The sequence below is a fragment of the Alosa alosa genome, chromosome 11 (assembly GCF_017589495.1).
Source record: "Alosa alosa isolate M-15738 ecotype Scorff River chromosome 11, AALO_Geno_1.1, whole genome shotgun sequence".
Classification (NCBI taxonomy): domain Eukaryota; kingdom Metazoa; phylum Chordata; class Actinopteri; order Clupeiformes; family Clupeidae; genus Alosa; species Alosa alosa.
In genome coordinates, this window is record NC_063199.1 from 17,244,211 (window position 1) to 17,265,991 (window position 21,781).

The 21,781-nt window shown below is 48.1% G+C and overlaps 1 protein-coding gene across 1 annotated transcript; it reads left to right on the top strand.

Moving 5' to 3' along the window:
- Positions 1 to 8,995: 8,995 nt before the first annotated feature.
- On the top strand, positions 8,996 to 21,101 carry st3gal2 (ST3 beta-galactoside alpha-2,3-sialyltransferase 2). Its single transcript, XM_048257262.1, is given in 8 exon segments — positions 8,996 to 9,148; positions 9,150 to 9,314; positions 9,316 to 9,507; positions 12,003 to 12,196; positions 14,991 to 15,170; positions 16,664 to 16,709; positions 17,095 to 17,214; positions 17,323 to 21,101. Coding segments are annotated over 8 exon segments (1,224 nt in total). The 3' UTR covers positions 17,497 to 21,101.
- The last annotated feature ends 680 nt before the right edge of the window (positions 21,102 to 21,781 follow it).

The following is a 21,781-nucleotide window of genomic DNA, read 5'->3' on the forward strand; positions in this document are numbered from 1 at the left end:
GCCAAGTTCACACACACACATACCAGCACATCTCACAACACTCACACACGCATACACACACACACACACACACACACACACACACACACACACACACACACACACACACACAGAGCCACGCTCCGACGGGGTTCCTCCTAGTATTCCAGGCCCGCAGCTCTCAGTGGCTCTCGCTGATTCACTGTCCTCACCACCCTGGGCTCCCAGCTTCGAAGCGTTTACTCAGAACACAGAACACCAGTGAGACCCCCTCACTGGAGAGACAGAGGGGGTGAGAGAGAGAGAAAGAGATAGCCTGGTATTGTTTTCCCTGTCATTACTGAGAGAGATGAAAACCTCTCTGTTGTTCTCGGCACTTGGTCTCTGTGCTGCACAGCTAACACACCAGCTAAACATAGATATTCCTCTGTCTACTGGCAGAGGAATGCACCACGCCGCATGCATGCGGCACACACCTGCCACGGCCTTGCCAGCACACACACACACACACACACACACACACACACACACACACACACACACACACACACACACACACACACACACACACACACACACACACACACACACACACACACACAGAGCCACGCTGTCTGTCCGTGTCTCACAGCTCAGACCAACAGCCATGTCCGCATTGGCACTGCGGGGCTGGCGGCCAACCTGGCCTCCCCCCTTCCCCTGCAGCCCTCTGTGGAGCGCCACAGCAGAGGGCAACTGAGTGGTGCCCGGAGAGGACATGATTCAGCACGACACAGCAGAAAAAAACATGCCAGGGGCAGCTCCGCCTCTGAGTGCACCAACCCCGCACATCAGTCCTCATACGCTCTCCTCAACAATGTGAAGTCTGTCTGAGACATAATTATGTGAAATGCAGAGGAGCACATGGCTTGTAAGTAAAAGAGTTGCTTTTTAACAGCGTAATTTGCCCATTAGCCAGAGTGTGGAGCAAAATGAGCGGACACCGTTTAAAACGAGGACAGCTTCTGGCTGAGATGAAGCAATCTGGATGAGGATGTGGGCTGTGGACCCCTGCAGCAATAAGAGAGAACCTGAGATTGAGCGGGAGACAGAGTTCACTAATAAAGTTCAATTTCCACACACACCCACACACACATGGTCTCTTGTGCTGCGCAGCTAACACACCAGCTAAACATAGATATTCCTCTGTTACTGGCAGAGGAGTACTGCATGCAGCAGCTTGCACACACAGCTGGCAGCACCGCTACACACACACACACACACACACACACACACACACACACACACACACACACACACACACACACACACACACACACACACACACACACACACACACACACACACACACACACAGCCACGCTGTCTGTCCGTGTCTCACAGCTCAGACCAACAGCCATGTCCATTGGCACTGCAGGTGGAGGGCTGGCGGCCAACCTAGCCTCCCCCTTCCCCCCTGCAGCCCTCTGTGGAGCCGCCACAGCAGAGGGCAACTGAGTGGTGCCCGGAGAGGACATGATTCAGCACGACACAGCAGAAAAAAACATGCCAGGGCCGCTCCGCTCTCTGAGTGCACCAACCCCCGCACATCAGTCCTCATACGCTCTCCTCAACAATGTGAAGTCTGTCTGAGACATAATTAGTGTGAAATGCAGAGGAGCACATGGCTTGTAAGTAAAAGAGTTGCTTTTTAACAGCGTAATTTGCCCATTAGCCAGAGTGTGGAGCAAAATGAGCGGACACCGTTTAAAACGAGGACAGCTTCTGGCTGAGATGAAGCAATCTGGATGAGGATGTGGGCTGTGGACCCCTGCAGCAATAAGAGGAACCTGAGATGTGTAATTGTTGCTCTCCCCATCCTGAGCGGAGACAGAGAGTTCACACAGTTCAACACGCACACACACACCCACTAAAACATGACTTCTCATTTAATCTCTCTCTTGTGATTGCCGAGGGTTGAAACTAAGGATGGCAGATTTCTTATGCTCGTCAGGCGGTCTGAACATCCATATTTACTACTAGTTACTAGTGATTGAAGTACGTGTTATACATTTTTTTGTAGTGTACAATCCTGGAAGATTGCGCCTCTGCGAAGCGTTCTCAAGGGAATTACTTGTGATCTGTTGCCCACGCATATCCTTTAAAAGGCATCAATGCGTGCAGATTTAGAGGGTTTTAATCCATTAAACATGAAATTAGATTAGGCCTTTGGTCTAAGCCATTGAAAATGACTATTTTATGATGAGATTAATCCCCAGAGGCTAGAAAACACTGTTTCCCAGTATCTGCAGCGTTAACTCACTAACGTCACTTTGTCATCAGAGCGACATGGACAGCACTGCCACTGTTCCGTTTGTGTGACGGTGGACTAACTCTGCGGCGTTAACGCTTGAATCCACCGGTGGGGCCGACACTACTGTAACCATCCACCACTAGAAAGGACTGTGTCAATTTGATTAGAGCGACGTGGACAGCACCACCAGGCTTCCGGTTGTGCAGTGGCAGACGAACTGTGTGGTGTCTGGATAGGAGTGTTGGCGGCCGGCCACTAGCCTGTCAGGACATTCTGTTTGACGGCTGTAAATGCAGTGCCGTTAGTGTGTCCAGTGCAGTGTTGTTCAGCATTGGCACAGGATGCCCTCTCTTCAAGGTGACTGCAGGTGTCACTATATGTGTGTGTGTGTGTGTGTGTGTAGGGTGACACAGTGTGTGACTTTGTGTCTGTGTGAGATAAAGAGAGATTGAAAGAAGAGACAGAGAGAGATGTGTGTGTGTGTGTCAGAGAGAGACCGAGTGTGTGTGTGTAGATAGATAGATAAATAGATAGATAGATACTTTATTGATCCCCAAGGGGAATGTGTTATACAGACATCACACACAACATGCACTTACAGCAGAAATGGTAAACATAAGTATAAGTATAAACATATAACTAAAGAGTGTTCAAGAGAAACAGAGATTGTGTGTGTGTGTATGAAAGTGAGAGGTATAGAGAGAGCGTATGTGTGTCTGGAGGTTGTCTGAGGACGATGAAAAGTGGTGGTGGGAGGTCAAAGTCAGACAGATGTCTCAACAGCTGCAGGGGCACTGCCACCACTGGCACTGCCACAGAAGCCAGCCTCACGCACTCTTGTTTCTGTGGAACCACAGCTGTTTGTGTGCTTCTGTTTGTGCGCCCGTTGTTAAGTTTGTTGATGGAGGCCAAATCAATCTCATCTACCAGTGTTTGCACCCACACAAATCCCCACCCCCCACCCCCCGTCTTTTTTATTTGAAGTGCTCCTGCATTATGTCTCAAGCCAAATCAATTTTGTTAGCTGGAGACTGCCTGCCTGTTGGTACGTGTGTGTGTGTGTGTGTGTGTGTGTGTGTGTGTGTGTGTGTGTGTGTGCGTCTGCGTGTGTGAGTGTGTGTGTTTGTGCGTGTGTGCGCATGTGTGAGTGTGAGTGTGTGTGTGTGTTAATGTCTTTGTAAGCCGTTTGATACCAGCCTGGGTGTCTGTCCATGCCTGAATGGAGCAGGGGCATGAAATAAATGATTCAGTGGATGAGGGCCCCAGAAAAATCACCTCCCAGTGGGCAAATAAAGAGAGAGACGGCACAGTGGCCATGAATCACAGTGCGCTGGTGCTTTGGCTGGGGGAAAGGCACTGTGTGTGTGTGTGTGTGTGTGTGTGTGTGTATGTGTGTGTGTGTTTGAGCAGTCAGAAGAGAGATGAGCCGAACCGTCAGTGTGAGTGTGTCCGTGTGTGTGTGTGTATGTGAATGTTGTGCATGATGCATGGCGTGTGTGGCGTGTGTGGTGTAGGTGTGTTAGTGTTGTGTGTGTTTTTGATGGGGGAGTGTGCATGGTGTGTGTGTGTATGTGTGTGTGTGAGTGAGTGTGGTTGGCTGGGTATGCATAATGCATGGCGTGTGTGGTGTAGGTGTGTTAGTGTTGTGTGTGTTTGATGGGGGAGTGTGCATGGTGTGTGTGTGTGTGTGTGAGTGAGTGTGGTTGGCTGGGTATGCATGATGCATGGCGTGTGTGGTGTAGGTGTGTTAGTGTTGTGTGTGTTTGATGGGGGAGTGTACATGGTGGGTGGGTGGGTGTGTGTGTGTGTGTGTGTGTGTTTGTGTCAGTGTGTGATGGGGGAGTGTGCATGTGTGTGTGTGTGTGTGTTAAAACGTTGGTGGTCGGTGTGTTTGTCACCTGTCTGAGTGATGCTGAGTGGAAAAATCACACCCAGGCTTGGCAGACGCTCTATGACCCTGCCTACGGTGAGATTCCAGCACAGTGTTTTTCAGTGTGAGGTCCAACACTGTGACTGCTGATAACAGAGAAAAAAACATCCATCACGTCTGGCGTGCTCCCCATGCATCCAACCCCCATCCTTATGTCCCCCAACACATCTATCTCTGTTTCATTCGTATTCTCATCTGCACTCTTTCTTCCTTATCATCTAATTCTCCCCTTCTTCTCTTTCCCCCTCTCTGATCCCCCTTCTCTCTCTCTCTCACTCTCTTTCCCTCCTTCTCTATCTCCATCTCTCTCTTTCTCTCTCCCTCTCTCTAAGCTCACTGCTCAAGGACATAGCGAGGCAGGAGCTTTAAGGAACTAATGCAGTGCTTGCTGGAGAAAATGTAATCTAGAATTCATTTTTCTAATTGGGAACAAAGGAGGGCATTATGGGAGCTTTAGCTGGTCGCCCACGCATGCGATCAGAGCCCGAGCGCCTCCCACCAATCAGAGCGACGAGGCTGCAAAGCACAGCGCTACGCTGCACGCCGCTGCCACCTAGAGCCAAGCCTCCCTCCCGCCTGCCCATCATCTAATGGTGCGCTGGAGTGCCACACCACAGCCTGCACAGGCCACCTGTTTGGCTCCGAGGAACCCACCAGCGGCATTCGCTGCTTTGTCTCAGTGCCATGGAGTTCCTCTGGACTGCCAGAGTTTAGTCCTGGCTACTGTGAACGGTTCTGTGTGTTTTTTTTTAATGCCATGGGTTGTTTTCCTTCGACAATAACACGACTTGCCAATGTTAGGGCTGCTTCTCACAGAAGTGCTCCCTATCCATGCCTGTGGTGTGTCCTTGAGTGTTTTTTTATTTGACCACTGGTCTGGTGGAATGTACTGTATGGTGCAGAGACATCTTTCACGTAGCCATGGTAACTTACGATCATTTCTCTACTGAGATGAAAGATTTCATTATGTAATGTACTGCGTGTTATGAAAGAGGGTGCCAGTATGGCTAGTTATTTCAACAATCCTGGGCAGGAATTTGCTGATAAAATGTTTGTTTATGTGTGTACACATTCTGTACTTGTGTGTATGTCTGTCAGCAGTTGTTTCTGCTGGTAGCATTTTATCAGCTCTCACAACTACCCTGTAGTCACATTTGGAAATGAGGCGTAGCACTTTTTGACTGGTCTGTCCCACTTATCTTGAATGTCAATGGCCGTCACTCATTTTATAGTGACAGACAGTATTGAGAAGAGCAGGTATGTAAAGGTGGTGTCTTTGTGTTTCTTAGAGAAAGTATCTGTCACAGGAGAGGGCCTAAGGATAGAAGCGCATCCTACACAGAGGTACTCTGGATGCATCCGAGAAAGAGACACTAGGAAAGAAACGTGGGAAGAGGATCAAAAAGAAAGGAGAAATGATGTGCCTTCCGTGACTAAATGTGGAAATGTAAGATCTGTGAGTGTTTGTCCAGACTTGGTATTCAGATTCACACTGACAAGTTGATTGACCACCATGCAGATTTTTTTGTAGTATTTTACATTTTATTTGGTATAGACTGAATACCAAAGTGTTTGTTTTACAGTATTTGGTGAGATGACAATGCCCAGCTTAGCCCAGTTCAGCACAACACTCTGTGTGTGTGTGTGTGTGTGTGTGTGTGTGTGTGTTCTTGCGTTGTGTTTGTGTGTGTGTTGCTGTGTGTGTGTGTGTGTCTATGTGTGTGTGTGTGTGTGTGTGTGTGTGTGTGTGTGTGTGTGTGTGTGTGTGTGTGGTGCAGCAAACCATTACCCAGGGGGATAAAGAGCATCCTGTCTGAAAGCTTGAGGTGTGTAATGAGGTCACCCTGCTGGCCGCCCCGTCAGGGCCAGATTGCGGCTCCTGTCATCATTTGCCTGTTACTGCCCTGCGCTGGTGTAGCTTAGCCTAGCCTCCCTTAGCCTGGCCCAGCCTAGCGGCTGCAGGGGGCCCCTTGGTTGGCAGGGAGCCAGGAGGGCCATATGGACCACGGCCTGCTGGGCACGTGGCAACACCTCTGCAGGTGTTAAATGGGCATCGGCCCGACAGCCAGAGAGATGGGGAGCTTTATGCAACTGAAAAGACACAGAGAAGGAGGCAGAGGAGGTTGTGAAAGAGAGAGAGAGAGAGAGAGAGAGAGGGGGGGGAGGGAGAGAGAGTAGGGAAGAGAGAGGGTGATATAAGAGTGAGGGAGCGTTAGGAAGAAAGGGAGAGAGAGGAAAGGGAGGGGGTGAAAGAAAAGAGAGATGGAGAGAGAGAGCAGGTGATTTATTCATGTGGAGGTTCCCTCCATCACCTGGTCTGCATGTTACATCAAGCAGAGGTAATGATCCTGGGGGCTAATGTAAATTCAGCCATTGTCTAGCGGCCAAAAGGGAAACCACCATCAAAGAGCTGCCTGGCACGACCGTTTGATTTGGAATTTCAAGCCCTGAATCTAAACCCGTCTCATCCTTATCTCCTCCCTCCTCCCCCCCTCTCTCCCTCTCCCTTTGTTGTCTTATCCCTTCGTTTCCGTGCATTGGCCTAGCCTTTCATCTGAGCTTTGCTATTGTGTCTTCACAGGTGCGTGAGGAGGACCGGTGCCTTTCTGGACGCCACTGGAGAATGATGCTTCTGCAACACGCAGCGGGAGAGATATCTAGAGCCACGCATTTCACCGGGATATCTTCCCCCTCCGTCTAACCCAAACACACACACACACACACACACACACACACACACACACACACACACACACACACACACACACAGACACTGCTAGTGGTCACCCATGCAAGTCAGGACAGATTGATGGGCGTGTCGTCTGGATGGCAGGTACCATGAGAGGATTTTGATCGGGCAGGGTACCAGCTGGCCGTCCCGGGGGGACCAATCCAGTGGAGTGAGAGCCTGTGTTGGCCACTGGGCAGCGGGCCGACAGCGGGCAGCGGCCTGGCAGAGAAAGACCACGAGTAGGCACACTGGTGGGCACATAGATTAGGGATTAGGAGATTAGAGATGTCAACGGGTCACATCTGAACACCCCTACACCCCCACACACACACACACACACACACACACACACATACACACACATACAAACACCCATCAAGATCTACACACACACACACACACACCTGTCAGAATCTGTGCACACACGCATGCACACAGACACAAACACACACACTCCTGTCACAATCTGTGCACACACACATATGCACACACACACACAGACACAGACACACACACACAGACCCGGGCATCCAGCTCATTTGTTACCCAGTTGTTGCCTATTTTTCTCAGTGCCATCCCTCCTTAAACTTGTCAAATCTTCTTTTCCAAGACCCTCCGCTTTAATCCCTCCCCCTCACTAGTCTTTAAGTTTTTGATTGTTTGGATTTGTGGATTTTTTTTGGACTGCTTATCTGCCATCTTTCATCATCTTTGTTTCATAAGGTTATTTTGTCTGTATATTTGTTTATTTTTAATTTCGCATGGCTTCAAAAGGGCGCGAGCAGAGGGCACGCGTCTGTCTCCCCATTGGCTGATCCCTGCTGCCCATCTGGCCCGGGATGTCTGCAGAGCCACGCCCCCTAAGACACAAGCTGACCCGGGGGGCAGGGCATCTGGAGGGCACTTTAATGCCCCCTGCAGCAGCAGCACAGAGCGCAGCATAGCGCGCCAGGTCGTTGCCCACTGAGCGGACGAGCGCTTGGCATCCGGTCAGGTGCATCTGATTGAGCAGAGAGCAGAGGAGAGGAGACAACCAGTGGCGACAGCAAAGACAATGCCAGCAAGCCTCCGTAGCCAATGTCCACAACAGAACTGAAAACAAGGGCCCAACAATCTGCGGAGAGTGAGTGTGTGTGAGAGAGAGAGAGTATCTACAGAAGTAAAGAAAGAGAGTGAAGGAAAAAAGAAAGAGAGAGTGTGTGTGTGTGTGGGGGATTGTTGAAAAGCATTTCTTTCGAGTTGCAGGGAGCTGCCTCTCTGCGATGTGTCTCTGGTCCAAGCCCACGTGGAAACTCCTCCCTCGGCCCGGTCTAATTACGAGCGTGTGAAGTGTTCCAGCGCTGCTGGACTGGGCCGCGCTGGACGTGAACCTCAGCCAGGCAGACGTGGACAATCAGGACCTGCTGAGTGCCTCTCAGCCACAAGAAAAGAGAACCAGGCGAGGAACAAAAGAGGTGGTGGTGGTTGGTGTCCGGGTGGAGGAGGGGGGTTGGAGAGAAACAATGCGCCGTGGCGAGAGAGGAAGTGAGAGGGACTGTTGTTGAGACAGCGCAGGACAACACAGAGCCGCTGGCTGGGCACAGAGAGGGACGGAGAGACCGAGAGCTGGACGTCCAGTGCTGAGGCTCCTGGCTCGGCGAGCGCTGCGCTCTGCTGTGTTGGTGTGAGACTCACCAGCTCTGGACTTGGCAGGCGACGGAGCTCTCTGTGGCTTGGCAGCAGGAGGAGGAGAAACCAGATTTTCACATTTCACATTTCCGAGCCGTTTTGCAACGGTGGCCTGGTGTGACTCGCTGAGGAGACAGAGGACGTAGAGGGAGACTGGTGGTGGACCTGCGGCAGTCTTCTTCCTCTTGTCTCTGGCTAGGGACACTCCTCATTTCTCCGTGGACGGGTGTGTGTGTTGTTTCTGGCCTCGGACACTCCATTCTCCTGTCTCTGTGGACCGGTGTGTTTGTGTGTGTGTGTGTGTGTGTGTGTGAGTGTGTGTGTGTGGCTGAGTGTGCCCGGGGACAGGGTGGGGACAGTGGCAGGGGCCGGCGCATGGCAGTGGGGGGGGCGCATGTCGCCAGGGGAGGGCAGGGGCTCTGGCTGGGGGTCCGGCTGGGGCTGGGGAGCATGGGTGCGGGTGGCACAGAGACCCGGGGACCTGCGCCCGCTCCTCGGGAGCGTGGCCGCTAGCGGTGGCGGCGGCGCTGGGGAGAGGAGCGGCCGTGGCGGGCAGTGGCCTCCGCTGCTCGCTGCGCGTCTGGGTGCTGCTGGCCACCCTGGGCCTCCTCTTCCTCACCTCGCTGCTATTCTCACTGTCGCTGCGCGGGGGTGCCGCTGCACTGCCCTACCTGGACGCTCAGGGCTGGGAGGAGGCCCGCCGGGTCAAGCTTCGTGCCAAACTACGCGGGTGCGCACCGACCCGGCCCGTTGGACAGCGCCCAGCAGAAGACCTGCGCCTGCCCGCGCTGCGTGGCCGACCCGGGCGTCTCCGACTGGTTCGATGAGAACTACGACCCCGACATCTCGCCCGTGTGGACGCGGGACAACATCCAGCTGCCCTCAGACGTCTACTACTGGTGGGTGGTAAGTCACCCAGCCACGGGGCTGTTTTGTCTTCTAAGTGCTTTGTTTTAGAGTAGTAGGCATAGAGTAGTACAGAGCTCTATGGTATGTCTCATTGCATTTTAAAGGTTTTAAAGGAGTAGTCTTTAAATTGTATAGGATTTTATGGAGTAGTATGTTATGCGTGGAGTAGTTTACAGCTTTACGCATCCGTGCTTTGTACAGATAATGTGATCAGTGTCCTGTCTTCAAACTGCTGTGTTGGGGGGTAGTAGCCCAGGCTTTCTATTCAGATGCATTGTAAAGGTTTAATGTCGTCTATCTTACCTCCCCTCCCCTCCCGCTCCGTTCTCTCGCAGGGTTAGTGGGTTTTTCAGGAAGTGCTGAGTCCGCTGGTTCCCAGTGAGGTTGGGGAGGGGGGAGGGGGAAGACCAGAGGCTGGGTCATTTCTGAAGAGGACATGAGTAATGTCTGAACATGAAAAAGCATCAGCCCACAGCTCACATAGCTCCTCGTTATAGGCAAGAAAACACAGCTGCCTCTGGTCAGCAGTCACTCTGGAAAACATGAGCAACACAGATTACATCATTAGAGGTAGTCAAGTTTGAGTGCGGACTTCCGCTTCGTCGCCAGAAGTGAACTTTGTTAGGCTGTGTTGTGTTCTTTTTTACGTAACACTCGTGGCTGTTCCGTCCGTCCTTGGGTTAACCCTCCTCACTGAAAGAGAGACGATCGGCTGATGCACAAAACTGCAAACTCAGACGGTCCTCACGGGCAGAACGTTGCCAAGCAAGTAAATAATGCATAGTAAATGTGTGAGGGGGGAGGATGAAAGATGCAATGCAAGGCGCGTGGGGGAGAGAGAAGGAAAAGGAGAGCCCTAGAGATGTCAAATCAGAGGTCAGGCTTAGTCCTGACAAACTCTTGAAAGCGTGTTGCGATCTCGGCAGTGTCCTCCTCACTGGCCGGCGGGCCCCGGCGCGCACCGCGGGGACCTCTTGCATCAGCTTTCCCCATGTGCTCCCCCCGCTGCTTAGAGACGTGTGTGTGTGTAAGTGTGTGTGTGTGTGTGTGTGTGTGTGTGTGTGTGTGTGTGTGTGTGTGTGTAAGTGTGTGTGTGTGTGCGTGTGTGTGTGTGTGTGTGTGTGTGTGTGTGTGTGTGTCTGGTTCTGGCGTCATTGTCAGGGAGGAGCACACAAGGCAGCAGGAGCAGAGCAAGAGTGGGGCCCCGGTGCCAGACGCAACATCTGCCAAGAATTAGTGGCCCCTGCAGAGAGCTAGTGGGCAGAGCCAGAAGCTGGCATCTGAGAAAGAGCGAGGGAGAGAGAGGGAGAGAGAGGGAGCGGGAGGGAGGGAGGGAGAGAGGAAGGGAAGAGGTAGGAGAGAGGGGAATGAGAGCAGGGGGGAGAGTGAAAAAGGAGTGGGAGTGGGATAGAGAGATGGAGCAGGAGAGTGGGAGAGGGAGGAGGGACAGAGGAAAAGAGAGATAGTGAAGGAAGAGAAATGAGAGATGGAGAGGGGGAGACAGAGGGGAAAAAGAGAGGAAGGGAGAGAGAGATAGAGAAGGGGAGAAAGATAAAGTAATAGAGAGAGAAATAGAGGGGCGTCACAGAGAAGGAGAAAGAGAAGAAGAGAGAGGGGGTGACACAGAAAAGGAAAGAGAGGAAGGGAGAGGTGGGGGCAGGGAGGGGGGGTGGGAAGGGAGATGAAAGGAAGGGATTGCCAGTGGGAGCTGGAGTGGAATTGTAATGCAGACTCTGGCTTGTTTTATTGTGTGTGTGTGTGTGTGTGTGTGTGTGTGTCGTGTGTGTGTGTGTGTGTGTGCGTGGGTGCGTGTGTGTGTGTGTGTGTGTGTGGTGTGTGTGCATGGGTGCGTGTGTGTGTGTGAGAGTGTGTGTGTGTGTGTGTGGGGGGGTTATGACACTCGTGTCATGTGTGAGTTTGTTTGTTTGTTTGTTTATGTGTTGAGGGCAGGTGTTTTGTTACTGTGAAATATGACAGAGGTACTCTGCCACCATCTCTTAGTACTCTCTCTCTTTTTCTCGCCCACTCTCTCTCCTGCACTCTGCCACCTCCTCTCTTAATCTTTCGTTCTCCTCCCTCCTTCCCTTTCTGCCATCTCTCAATGTCTTTATCTCTTCCTCCACATTTTTTCTCTCCCTCTTTTTTCTGCCATAGTCTCTTTCCCCACTTTCTCTCTGTTCCTCTATCTCTCTTCCTCTATTGAGCGAGGGTGGGGAGGATGGACAAGTAGTTTATATGAAGTAGTCTTTGTTTTCGTTCAGGATGTTTATATGAGGTCTAATATAATGCCCAGGATGTCATCATTTCTAATTTGTTACAATGGGACGATAATATCCTGAAGATTGATTCAATAAATGGGTGTTAAACCTCTTTTTCTTCCTCTCTCTCTCTCTCTTTCTATGATTTCTTATCCTTTCTTTCTCTCCCTCTATCTCTCTATCTCTCTCTTTCTTCCTCCCTCTCTTATTATCTCTCTCTCTCTCTCCCCTCAGATGCTGCAGCCTCAGTTTAAGCCCCACAGCATTCAGCAGGTGTTGCTGCGACTCTTCCAGGTGATCCCTGGCCGCTCCCCCTACGGTTCCTGGGACCCAGGCCGCTGCCTGCGCTGCGCCGTGGTGGGGAATTCTGGGAACCTGCGCGGAGCCGGCTATGGGACGCTCATCGACAAACACAACTACATCATGAGGTACCAGACGAGACGAAGCAGGGCAGGGGCAGTAAGGGAACGTAGAGGGAAGGGGAAAGTAAACAAGCTCTGATTAAAGGGGCAGTCTGCGTATTTAGCCAGTGTACTGGGTTTAAATTGTGCACCGCACCTTTAGAGAAGAACAGAGGGGAAAGGAGAGATAGAAAGAAAGGGAGACGTGTACTGAACCGGAGAAAAGCAAATGGCTCCGTCACGGTCCTGTGATGTGGACGGATATGTTTGGGTTTTTTCCTTCAATCTGATTGATTGCTCTCTGTGGAACTTGTTCCCACCCACGCTTTTGATGTGCAAAGACGCGAGTGAAAAGCAGAGAAGAGAGAGAGAGAGAGAGAGAGAGAGAGAGAGAGGTGTGAATGTGATGAGAGAGCTGAGAAGGCTCAGTCAGGCTCTGTTGAGTCAGACGAGAGAGAGAGAGAGAGAGAGAGAGAGAGAGAGAGAGAGAGAGAGAGAGAGAGAGAGAGAGAGAGAGAGAGAGAGAGAGAGAGAGAAGCAGCTCTAATGTCCTCCCCAAGAGACATGCTGGGGTGTTAAAGACTTCCTGCTCTGGTGGAGAAATCGAAAGCAGGGCACAGGGCATGAAAGATGACAAAAGAACGAGGGAGAGAAAGGGCGGAGTGGAGGTGTGTCTGCAGCAGTGCTGCCATTGATCTGTCTCCCTCTCTCTCTCTCACCACCCCCTCTCTTTCTCTCTCCATCTCCCCCTCTCCCCTTCTCTCCCCATCTTCCTCTCTCTCTCTTTCTTTCCATCTCCCTCTCTATCTCCATCTATCTTTCTCTCTTTGACAGTTACCTTTTGAAACTTAAAAGTCAAAAAGTCACTACTTTCCATCTCTCACTCTCTTTCTCTCTCCACCTCATTTCATTCTTGTCTTTTAAAAAATATGATAATATTACTTTTTTAAAATTCAAACTATTTTCTAGTTTAGCCATGCCAAGTGCCCTCTTGGCACTATTGTAAATGAGGGTGAGTTTTCCTGGGGCTTCTAATAAAGGCTCTAATGAGATGGCCCCCTGTACAACCAACCAGTAGGCCAGCTCTCTCTCTCCCTGTGCCCCCTCAGCAGCGCTACGGTGTCTGCTGGCCCGTTGATGGCCGCTGGTCTCATTTACCCAGGTGGGAGCCACACATGGGTTAGCTGCACAGATGAGGGTGATGAAGGTAAATGGCTCTGGCTACCTAGGAGGGCAATCAGACTCAATTTGTATGCAAATTGTAGCTTAGCTGCCCGATCTGTTTGTCTTTTTTTCAACCTCCGTCATAGCCATTAGTTCCTTGAGCCAATTCTTCTGAGCCAACTTATTATTACCAAGTCTTATTGGTAATTAATCTCTCTCTCTCTCTCTCATCCTTTAAGGGTGTATTGTTACAAATGTATTTCAATTATGTTTTTTGATGAATAGTAGCTCTTTGTTGTTCTATTGATATTTTATAATGAATAGTTACATAACCGTTCTGCTGTGTTGACACTGAGCCATACTGAGTGAAACCCCAGGGCGTTTCATAAAGCAGACGGAGTGAACACAAGGATGTTTAATCTGTGACTGAGTTGCCTCAATCTCCGTAGTAAAGGTTAACATTTCTATATGTCTGATCGGGAGACACTGAGTGATTAAATGTCCCCTTGGCTCCTCCTCATTAAGAGGCTTTGCATCTTAAGAAGATCAAAACATATAGATTAGGAGCGTAATGCACTAAAACCTGAGATCAGTGAAATCCGGCAGCCCAAATTCTACTTAGTAGCACCATAAACCCCCTCGAAACAAAAACACAAACATGTCCAACAACGCACACAAACACATACTCACACTTATCTCCCATCCCCAATATTCATTTATTCATGATAAATGCCACGGAACCACCATGGGAACAGCAACCATGCATAAGCGATGCTAACCAATGCTTTCTGCATGCCTACTTGCCTAACGAACACAGAGGCATGCACAAACTGAGATGCTGTTTTGGAGGAGAGAAGGAGGGAGGGAGGGTAGGAGTGAGGGAGGGAAGGGAAGAAGGGTATGGAGAATTGAGAAGAGGTACAGAGAAAAAGACAGGATGAGATGGAGGAGAGAAAGGAAGAATTGAACAGAGGAGAGGGAGGAGATAGAAGGGGAGGAGGGAGAGTGTGTTTTGGGTTTAATAAGAAAGACAGTGAGGGGGCGAGTAAATAGCTGCAATGAAACTCATCACACCCACTCTTTTCTGTCCTCGCTTTCTCATCTCACCTCTCCTCCCCTCTCTTTCTTTTCATGTCCTCCTCTCTTTTCTTTTCCTCTCCTCCCCTCTCCTTTCTTTTCCTATCCTCTATTCTCTTCTGCCCTCTCTTTCTTTTCATATACTCCTCTTTTCTTCTCTATTCTCTTCTCCCCTCTCCTCTTTCTTTTCCTATTGTCCTCTCTTCTCCTCCCCTCTCCTCTTTCTTTTCCTATTGTCCTCTCTTCTCTTCCCTCTCCTCTTTCTTTTCCTATCCTCCCTTTCTTCTCAGACCTGTGTGTCCATATCCTTGTTATTGCTCGTCTATTGTGTTTGTCCTCAGTCGCTCGGGCAGACCTGTCAGGTGGCCTGTGGCTCTCTATAGGGGTTTTGTTCAATGTCTTTAGAGCCTGACCTTCAGTAATGTGTGTGTGGGTGTGTGTGTGTGTGGGTGCGTGTCGGTGTCGGTGTGTGTGTCGGTGTGTGCATGTGTGTGTGTGTGTGTGTGTGTGTGTGTGTGTGTGTGTGTGTGTTTTGTTTTGCCTGACTGTATGTATCTGTTTTTAATAAACTCTTGTCCAGGATAAACCTGGCTCCCACCGTGGGCTTTGAGGAGGACGTGGGCAGCCGCACCACCCACCATTTCATGTACCCGGAGAGTGCCAAGAACCTGGCGGCCAACGTGAGCTTCGTCCTAGTGCCCTTCAAGACGCTGGACCTGCTTTGGATCACCAGCGCTCTCTCCACTGGGCAGATCCGCTTGTGAGTCCCTATCGATCGTACCATCCAGTATCAGAGACACACACACACACGCACGTACACCCACATACACACAGCTGCCAAGGGCCACTTTTCACGCTGCCACTCAGTGCTGCTTGCCGGCGGTTGAACGGAGCAACAGATCTTGCTCGCAGCGTGACATCGGAAGAAACATCAATACACAAAACACAGCCTTTCTTGTCATGTCTAGCTAATCTCCTTCCTCCCTGCCTCTTACAGTCTCCCTCTCTCTCTTTCTCTCTCTCTTGCCATCCCTCTCTCTCTCTTTCTCTCTCTCTCTTCCTGTCTCGCAGTCTGAGTAGGCAGCTCTGAGAGAGGTGCTTCACAGAGCTCAAATGCAGACATGTCAGAAAGCTGCCATTTTAAAATGCGTGGCACCCACACGCTCAATTCACAGGTTCAAAGTGACCTGCTGTTCTCATCTCTTCTCTCACACACTCTCTTTATATCTGTCTGCCTCTCTCTTTTCTTTCTTTCTTTCTTTCTTTCTCTCTCTCTCTATGATCCAGGTCTGAACACTTGATCAAAATGTTTATTCTGTTGGAAAGCAGGATTGAGACAGAGTGGAATAGAGCCAGTATCATCTCCAGCTCCCCTTTTATGGATTTACATGAACCTTTCTCTTTTCTGCTTTCCCTCTCTCTCTGTCTCTTTCTTTCACACACATACACACACACACACACGTGATGTGTGCGTGGTAAAATGTTCTCCCACACACACACACTGAATTGATTGATGCTGAATTACACTTGTTTTTGTTTTGTTTGTGTTTTGTTTTTGTTTTCTGATGTTCTTATACAAACACTTTCACCAAACTATTAACACCATATATCAATGTGTTGACAGTATTTAAGAGTTTGTTTTTGTTTAACAAACTCATGTATTGACTGTGCCCATCTATTGCCCATATATTGGCCAACTGCATGCACATCTTGCTGGATTTGGCAAGAAGAAGGTGAAAGGCGATGGCATGAAGAACACAATCAGCATTCTTTATAGACAGACACGCTGATGTGGTGTTTTTCTGACATATGACTAGGATGATATGCACGTGAAATCTGTCTATAAAAACATATAAAACCCTCTTAAATGTTTTTTCCATCATCAGCTTCAGTTTATGGGGTAGTGTCCATGCCAGTGTGACCAAGCATTAAACTGCTTTCATGTGGATAAGCACTGTGGATAATGATGGATGAGGAAAGGTTACTATGGTCAACTGCTGGAAAGTTGCAGCAGTTGATATTTCTGTCACTATTACTTAGTGATTTCCTTTTTCACTGGTTATCGAATAAAGCTTAAACTCCCTCTCTCTCTCGAAAAATTCAGTACGCTTTATTGGCATGACTAAAGTTAGTATAGACATCATATTGCCAAAGCAATATGATGTCTATATAACACAATAAAATAAAATCAAGAAAAGGAAAATAACTCTCTCTCTCTCTCTCTCTCTATTTCTCTCTGTGTCTCCCTTGCAGTACCTATGCTCCTGTGAAACAGTTTCTGCGAGTGGACAAAGACAAGGTATATTACTCTCTTTTTGATCTCCGTCATGCTGCTGCCTCCAGGTTGTTCTGTGCTCATAATTTTCTGTTTATCACATTATCAGTGGCAGCATCCAGGCTTTTACTGATAACTGAAGAACAGGTCAACAAATAGCAGCTGTTATATGTGTCTATAGGGATCAACTATTTCTTTCTCTCTCTTTCTCTTTGTCTCTCTTTCTCTCTAGGCATAAGGCCTTTCCTTCTTTTTTCTTTAGTCCATCTAAGGAGTTGGCAGGTTGCATGTTTGATGTTGATATGCATTATTTATATTACTGCACATGCTGGAGTACTCGTCCCTCTCTCATCCCTCCCTCTCTCATCCCTCTCCTTCACCCCCCCCGCCCACCGGCCACCAACTCCAGGTTCAAATCTTCAACCCGGCGTTCTTCAAGTACATCCATGACCGCTGGACGCGCCACCACGGTCGCTACCCTTCCACGGGCATGCTGGTCCTGTTCTTCGCTCTGCACGTGTGTGATGAGGTGGGTGAGGGGCCATCTGACAGGACAGTTCAGTACAGTCGGGGAAAGCCCGAGGGAAGCGAGTGGGAATGGCTAACAGCAATGTTTACCGTTGTCTGACCTGTGCAGGTGAATGTATTTGGCTTCGGCGCCGACAGCCGAGGAAACTGGCACCACTACTGGGAGCAGAACCGCTATTCCGGAGAGTTCCGCAAGACGGGGGTCCACGACGCCGACTACGAGGCCCAGATCATTGATTCTCTGGCCAAGGCCGGCAAAATCACCGTCTTTCCTGGGAAATGAGGACCAAAGGGGTCGGAGACGAAGAGAGGGGATGAACTGAGGGAAGTCTACCCACCTACTCGCACACTTATCTGCTACCACTCACCAGACTGTTGCTTCATCCACCAGACTGTGTCTTGATGAGTTGATGTTATGTGCTTTGGGACAGAGAGCTCCTCGTAACCGTTGAATCAGGAATAAGTGACTCATCTGTCCTGCCCTCTGCATACAGACAGTAGACTACTCTCTCTTGATTACTGGTGGTTTTTTCGGCTTACTTTGACTCTCAAGAAGACATGGACCAGACTGTGGAGATCCCACTCCTTTTTTGACCACTTCCGGTTCTGTGGACGTTAATCACAATAGGGACAAAGAAGGAGGAACGCCACCGCTACCACCAACTCCACGCCTCTCCCGTTGAGCCCTGATCAGTTGGCGGGGCGATGAGGGGAGCATGACCGATCGTGCGCCTTAGAATCTCAAACCACCACTGAGTTGCTAGGATGGCAGTTAGCGATTAGCACTATGCTGCCACTGCTACCTCTGGCTCCAGCAGCTGCAGTTAGGACTCTTGCTCCTCTGATTACTGATGGTCAGCCAAGAGGAGCCAGTGAAATCAAGTTTACATGCCCTTATACTGAGACAGTTTTTCCCCACAAACTAGTTTATTTTTATTTTCTTTTTTTGTCTTTTTTGTGTTCTGTCATAGACGATCATAAATGACACTACTCTGCTTACAGGGATATTATTAGCTTGACCAGTGTTTTTTAGTGGTTCGGCATTTTTCTTCTACTGACGGGACTGACTAATTATCCAGCTGAAATCAGTGAAGGGGAGAAGATGGCAGAGCTCTTATGAGACTTCACCTTCACGCACCTGCGAAAACAATTCTAACACACAAACCACTCGCTCGCATACGCTCACTAAATGTCGTCGCACAGCACATAAGGGTGCTCTTATGAGTATCAGCTGCAGTGTCTACTATCATAGAAACAAAACTGCGTTGGTGAGCGCCTATGCTTGAGTGCACAGAACAAGCCGCAGCGTACAGACACTCAAAATAACAAAATAAGTACCAGCCTGTGTGCTGCCACCTGCTGCCTATAGTACGAAACGACACCTCTGGCTTTGTCTGAGCCGTGTTGTCTGTAGCTGACAAATCTGATGTTGGATACTGTTAAAGTGAGATGACGTCCATAAATCCTAAATAAATGCCGTTACAAAAGCCACAAAACCATATATCAGCTTAGGTAATGGGGAAGCCATGTGGTTTGATCATAGCAGCTCCAGGTGCCATGATTCTCAACCTGTGATTATTATTTGTCTGTATTTTTTGTTGTTTGCTGTTATTATTAAGATTACTGAAATGTTTTTTGCACATTAGTCCTACTAGGATAGATGACAAGAATGGTCCGGCAATGTTATTCTCGGATCAGACGGAATCCAAACACACAATATTTGAGTACTTATAGGAGTTAAAAACAGTGTACCAGCCATGTGTTAAGATACTAACCTATTGAAAATGTCAAGTGCATGTATGGCCTCGAGGTTTTAATGGTAAAAGATCTGCTCACGGCCAAAGCATAAGTGGTATTTTAGTTGTTTATGGTGTTATCATTATGTGTACAATGATTTATTTTTGGGTTGAATCTAAGAACAAAGAATGTGAAAGAGGGAGAGATAACTGATCATCTTTTATTTTTCTAGGCCCTATCAAACTCTTCAAACTATTCAGGTTCAGCATTAATCCCTTTTGTCATATTGAAATGAACACATATCAGTTAACTATAGCTATGTGAGCACCTGTGTGCACACATATCCATACGCTTGCGTGCCTTGTTCTAGCCCTTTGTTAACAGCAGCCCCTTCCTCAACGAGTCTTGAACTCACCCCCCATTCAAGTTGGAGTTCAACTGAGCCATACAAAAACACAATCATGCTCTCTCTGTGCGGTCCCATTAGTAGAATCTCTACTCCACTGTTTATTGGTTCATATAAGGGTCCATTATCAGCAAGGGGAAAAACATCCATATGAGGCCATTTGAGGTGCAGTCTGGCCTCAAACGGCGATAGTCATCCACTCTCATACGCACTGACCTTTAGAGGGCTTCACAGACCACTATGAAGGACAAAACCACAGCCTTTCCCTCGCTCTTTAGTCCATCCCCACCTTTTGGATATAGCATCCCCTCTCATCTTGGCCTAGCCGAGTGCCTTGTCTCCACTTGTCGGCCTGGGTGACACTTGTCTAGTCTGTTACAGATTAGCGCTAGAACCAGCTCTGATATCTGTGTATCTATTACACACACACACACACACACACACACTCCAGACATGTTCCCTCACATACTGGGAGAGACTGAAGAAAAAGTGACCCACAAGCAAAGGAATGTCAACACTTTGGCTTCATATACCGGTAATATAAAAAACAGTTATATTGACACCATAGTTAGTAACTATCTGTGGACTCGTCTCAAGTGTAAAACATTGTGTTGCAATGGTGAGGCTTATCTGTTGCTTGCGAGCAGAAATGCTGTTGGTGTTGGTGACCGAGGTACTCTTTGACTGAAGATCATTTCCCCTTCTATACATTTACAAACCAGACAGGTTAATAGTCTTGTTGAAGACTATGTGAAATGCCTGATCCTGCTTCCCCAAAATTAGATCATGACTGGACATGCACATCAGAAATGAAAAGGCAGTAATTTTACTAATGGCTTTTGCGGTTAATCCTATAACAGAACAAACCGTTTTCATGGACTGATCCTATTTTGGTACCAGCACATATTTTGATTTGGGGAATATTCTATCATTCACTAAAAAGTAAATCAGCACATCCACAAAAATAAGATTCTTAACCTTTTTCTTGTTATTCATATTCTTATGCTCTGATCCTTTATCTAATAGTTTTATGGTCACACACACACATATCTTTAATTGGCCAGTTACGTTTGGGAATCACTTACTTGTGCCTGTCTTCTTCAGACGAAGGAGCCCTTCAGTCAGAATAGGAACAAACACGTAGTGAAATGATGAGAAGCCTCTAACAGGGTCTTTTGATTATCCTTTCATCTCCATCTGTCCACGCCATTGGGTTCCAAATGGACATCCTCTAAACAAGAGGACTATTCCACATGATGGCATCCACCGACAACACAGACTGTACATATCCTCCCACTCATCGTTAATGATGATGTTATTACTGCTCTTAACCATAGTCCTCATTAGTGCTCTAGTGACTTATCATGTCAGTGCTCTCACCATCCCTCTCTTCAAAACCTCAGATCTCCATCGCGGTGTGATTAAGGACTGTTTTTATCTTATAAGCTATTGTACAAAAATAAAAGCAAAATGGAAACATTCATGATTCTTTTTTTATGTTGGTTGCAGGTTAATAGAGATGTAAACACAATGATGCATTTAAATGCATACGTTTAAATTTAACTGCTTTGATTAATTATGTTGTATATATTTTGTTGCTTTATCATTAGTTTCTCAGTTTTATTAATAGTCTTTTTAATCAATGGACAAAAGCATCTACCAAATAATTTATCTACAACCCCATTTGAAAAAAAGTTGGGACACTGTTTAAATGTGAATAAAGCCAGAATGGAATGATTTGCAAATCTTGTAAACTCATATTTATTTGAGAATAATGCAGACATGCATAGCAATTGTTGAAATTGAGAAATGTTATTGCTTTTTGGGAAAATATATGTTCATTTTGAATTGGACGCCAGCATGTACAGTAGGGCATGTTTACCACTGTGATGCTTCAACTCAAGTTTTGAAAATTAAATGTTACGCCATTGTTGCCCAATATATGATTTCAGCTGCTCAACAGTCTGGGGTCTTCTTACGTAATTGTGTTTTTCGCTCTGGTGCACCCACTGTGACAGGTCTACAGGAAGGCCTTTAGTGCCTAGCCTGTGGCAACATGTGAATGTAGTTGGCCTTGTTCTTCTGAAATATTCAAGGTCTTCCCTGAAAAAGACTACTTTATACATAATACTGTATATAAAGCTGTATATATCATACATCATTACTTGTGCCTTTCCAGTTAGGTAAACTGCCCATGCCAGGCACTAATGCACCCCCATATAGTCATAGATACTTGCTTTTGAATTGTACATTATTAAGTTGAATAGTCCCTTTCCTCCATGATCACCATAAGTTTATACAATGATTTTTACAGGAACAGCTGTTTTTAATGCATTCCCAACTGAGGACCCGAACATCACAGACATCCAATTCTGTTTTTCAACCCTGTCCCTTGTGTACAAAGATTTCTCTGGGTTCTCATTGT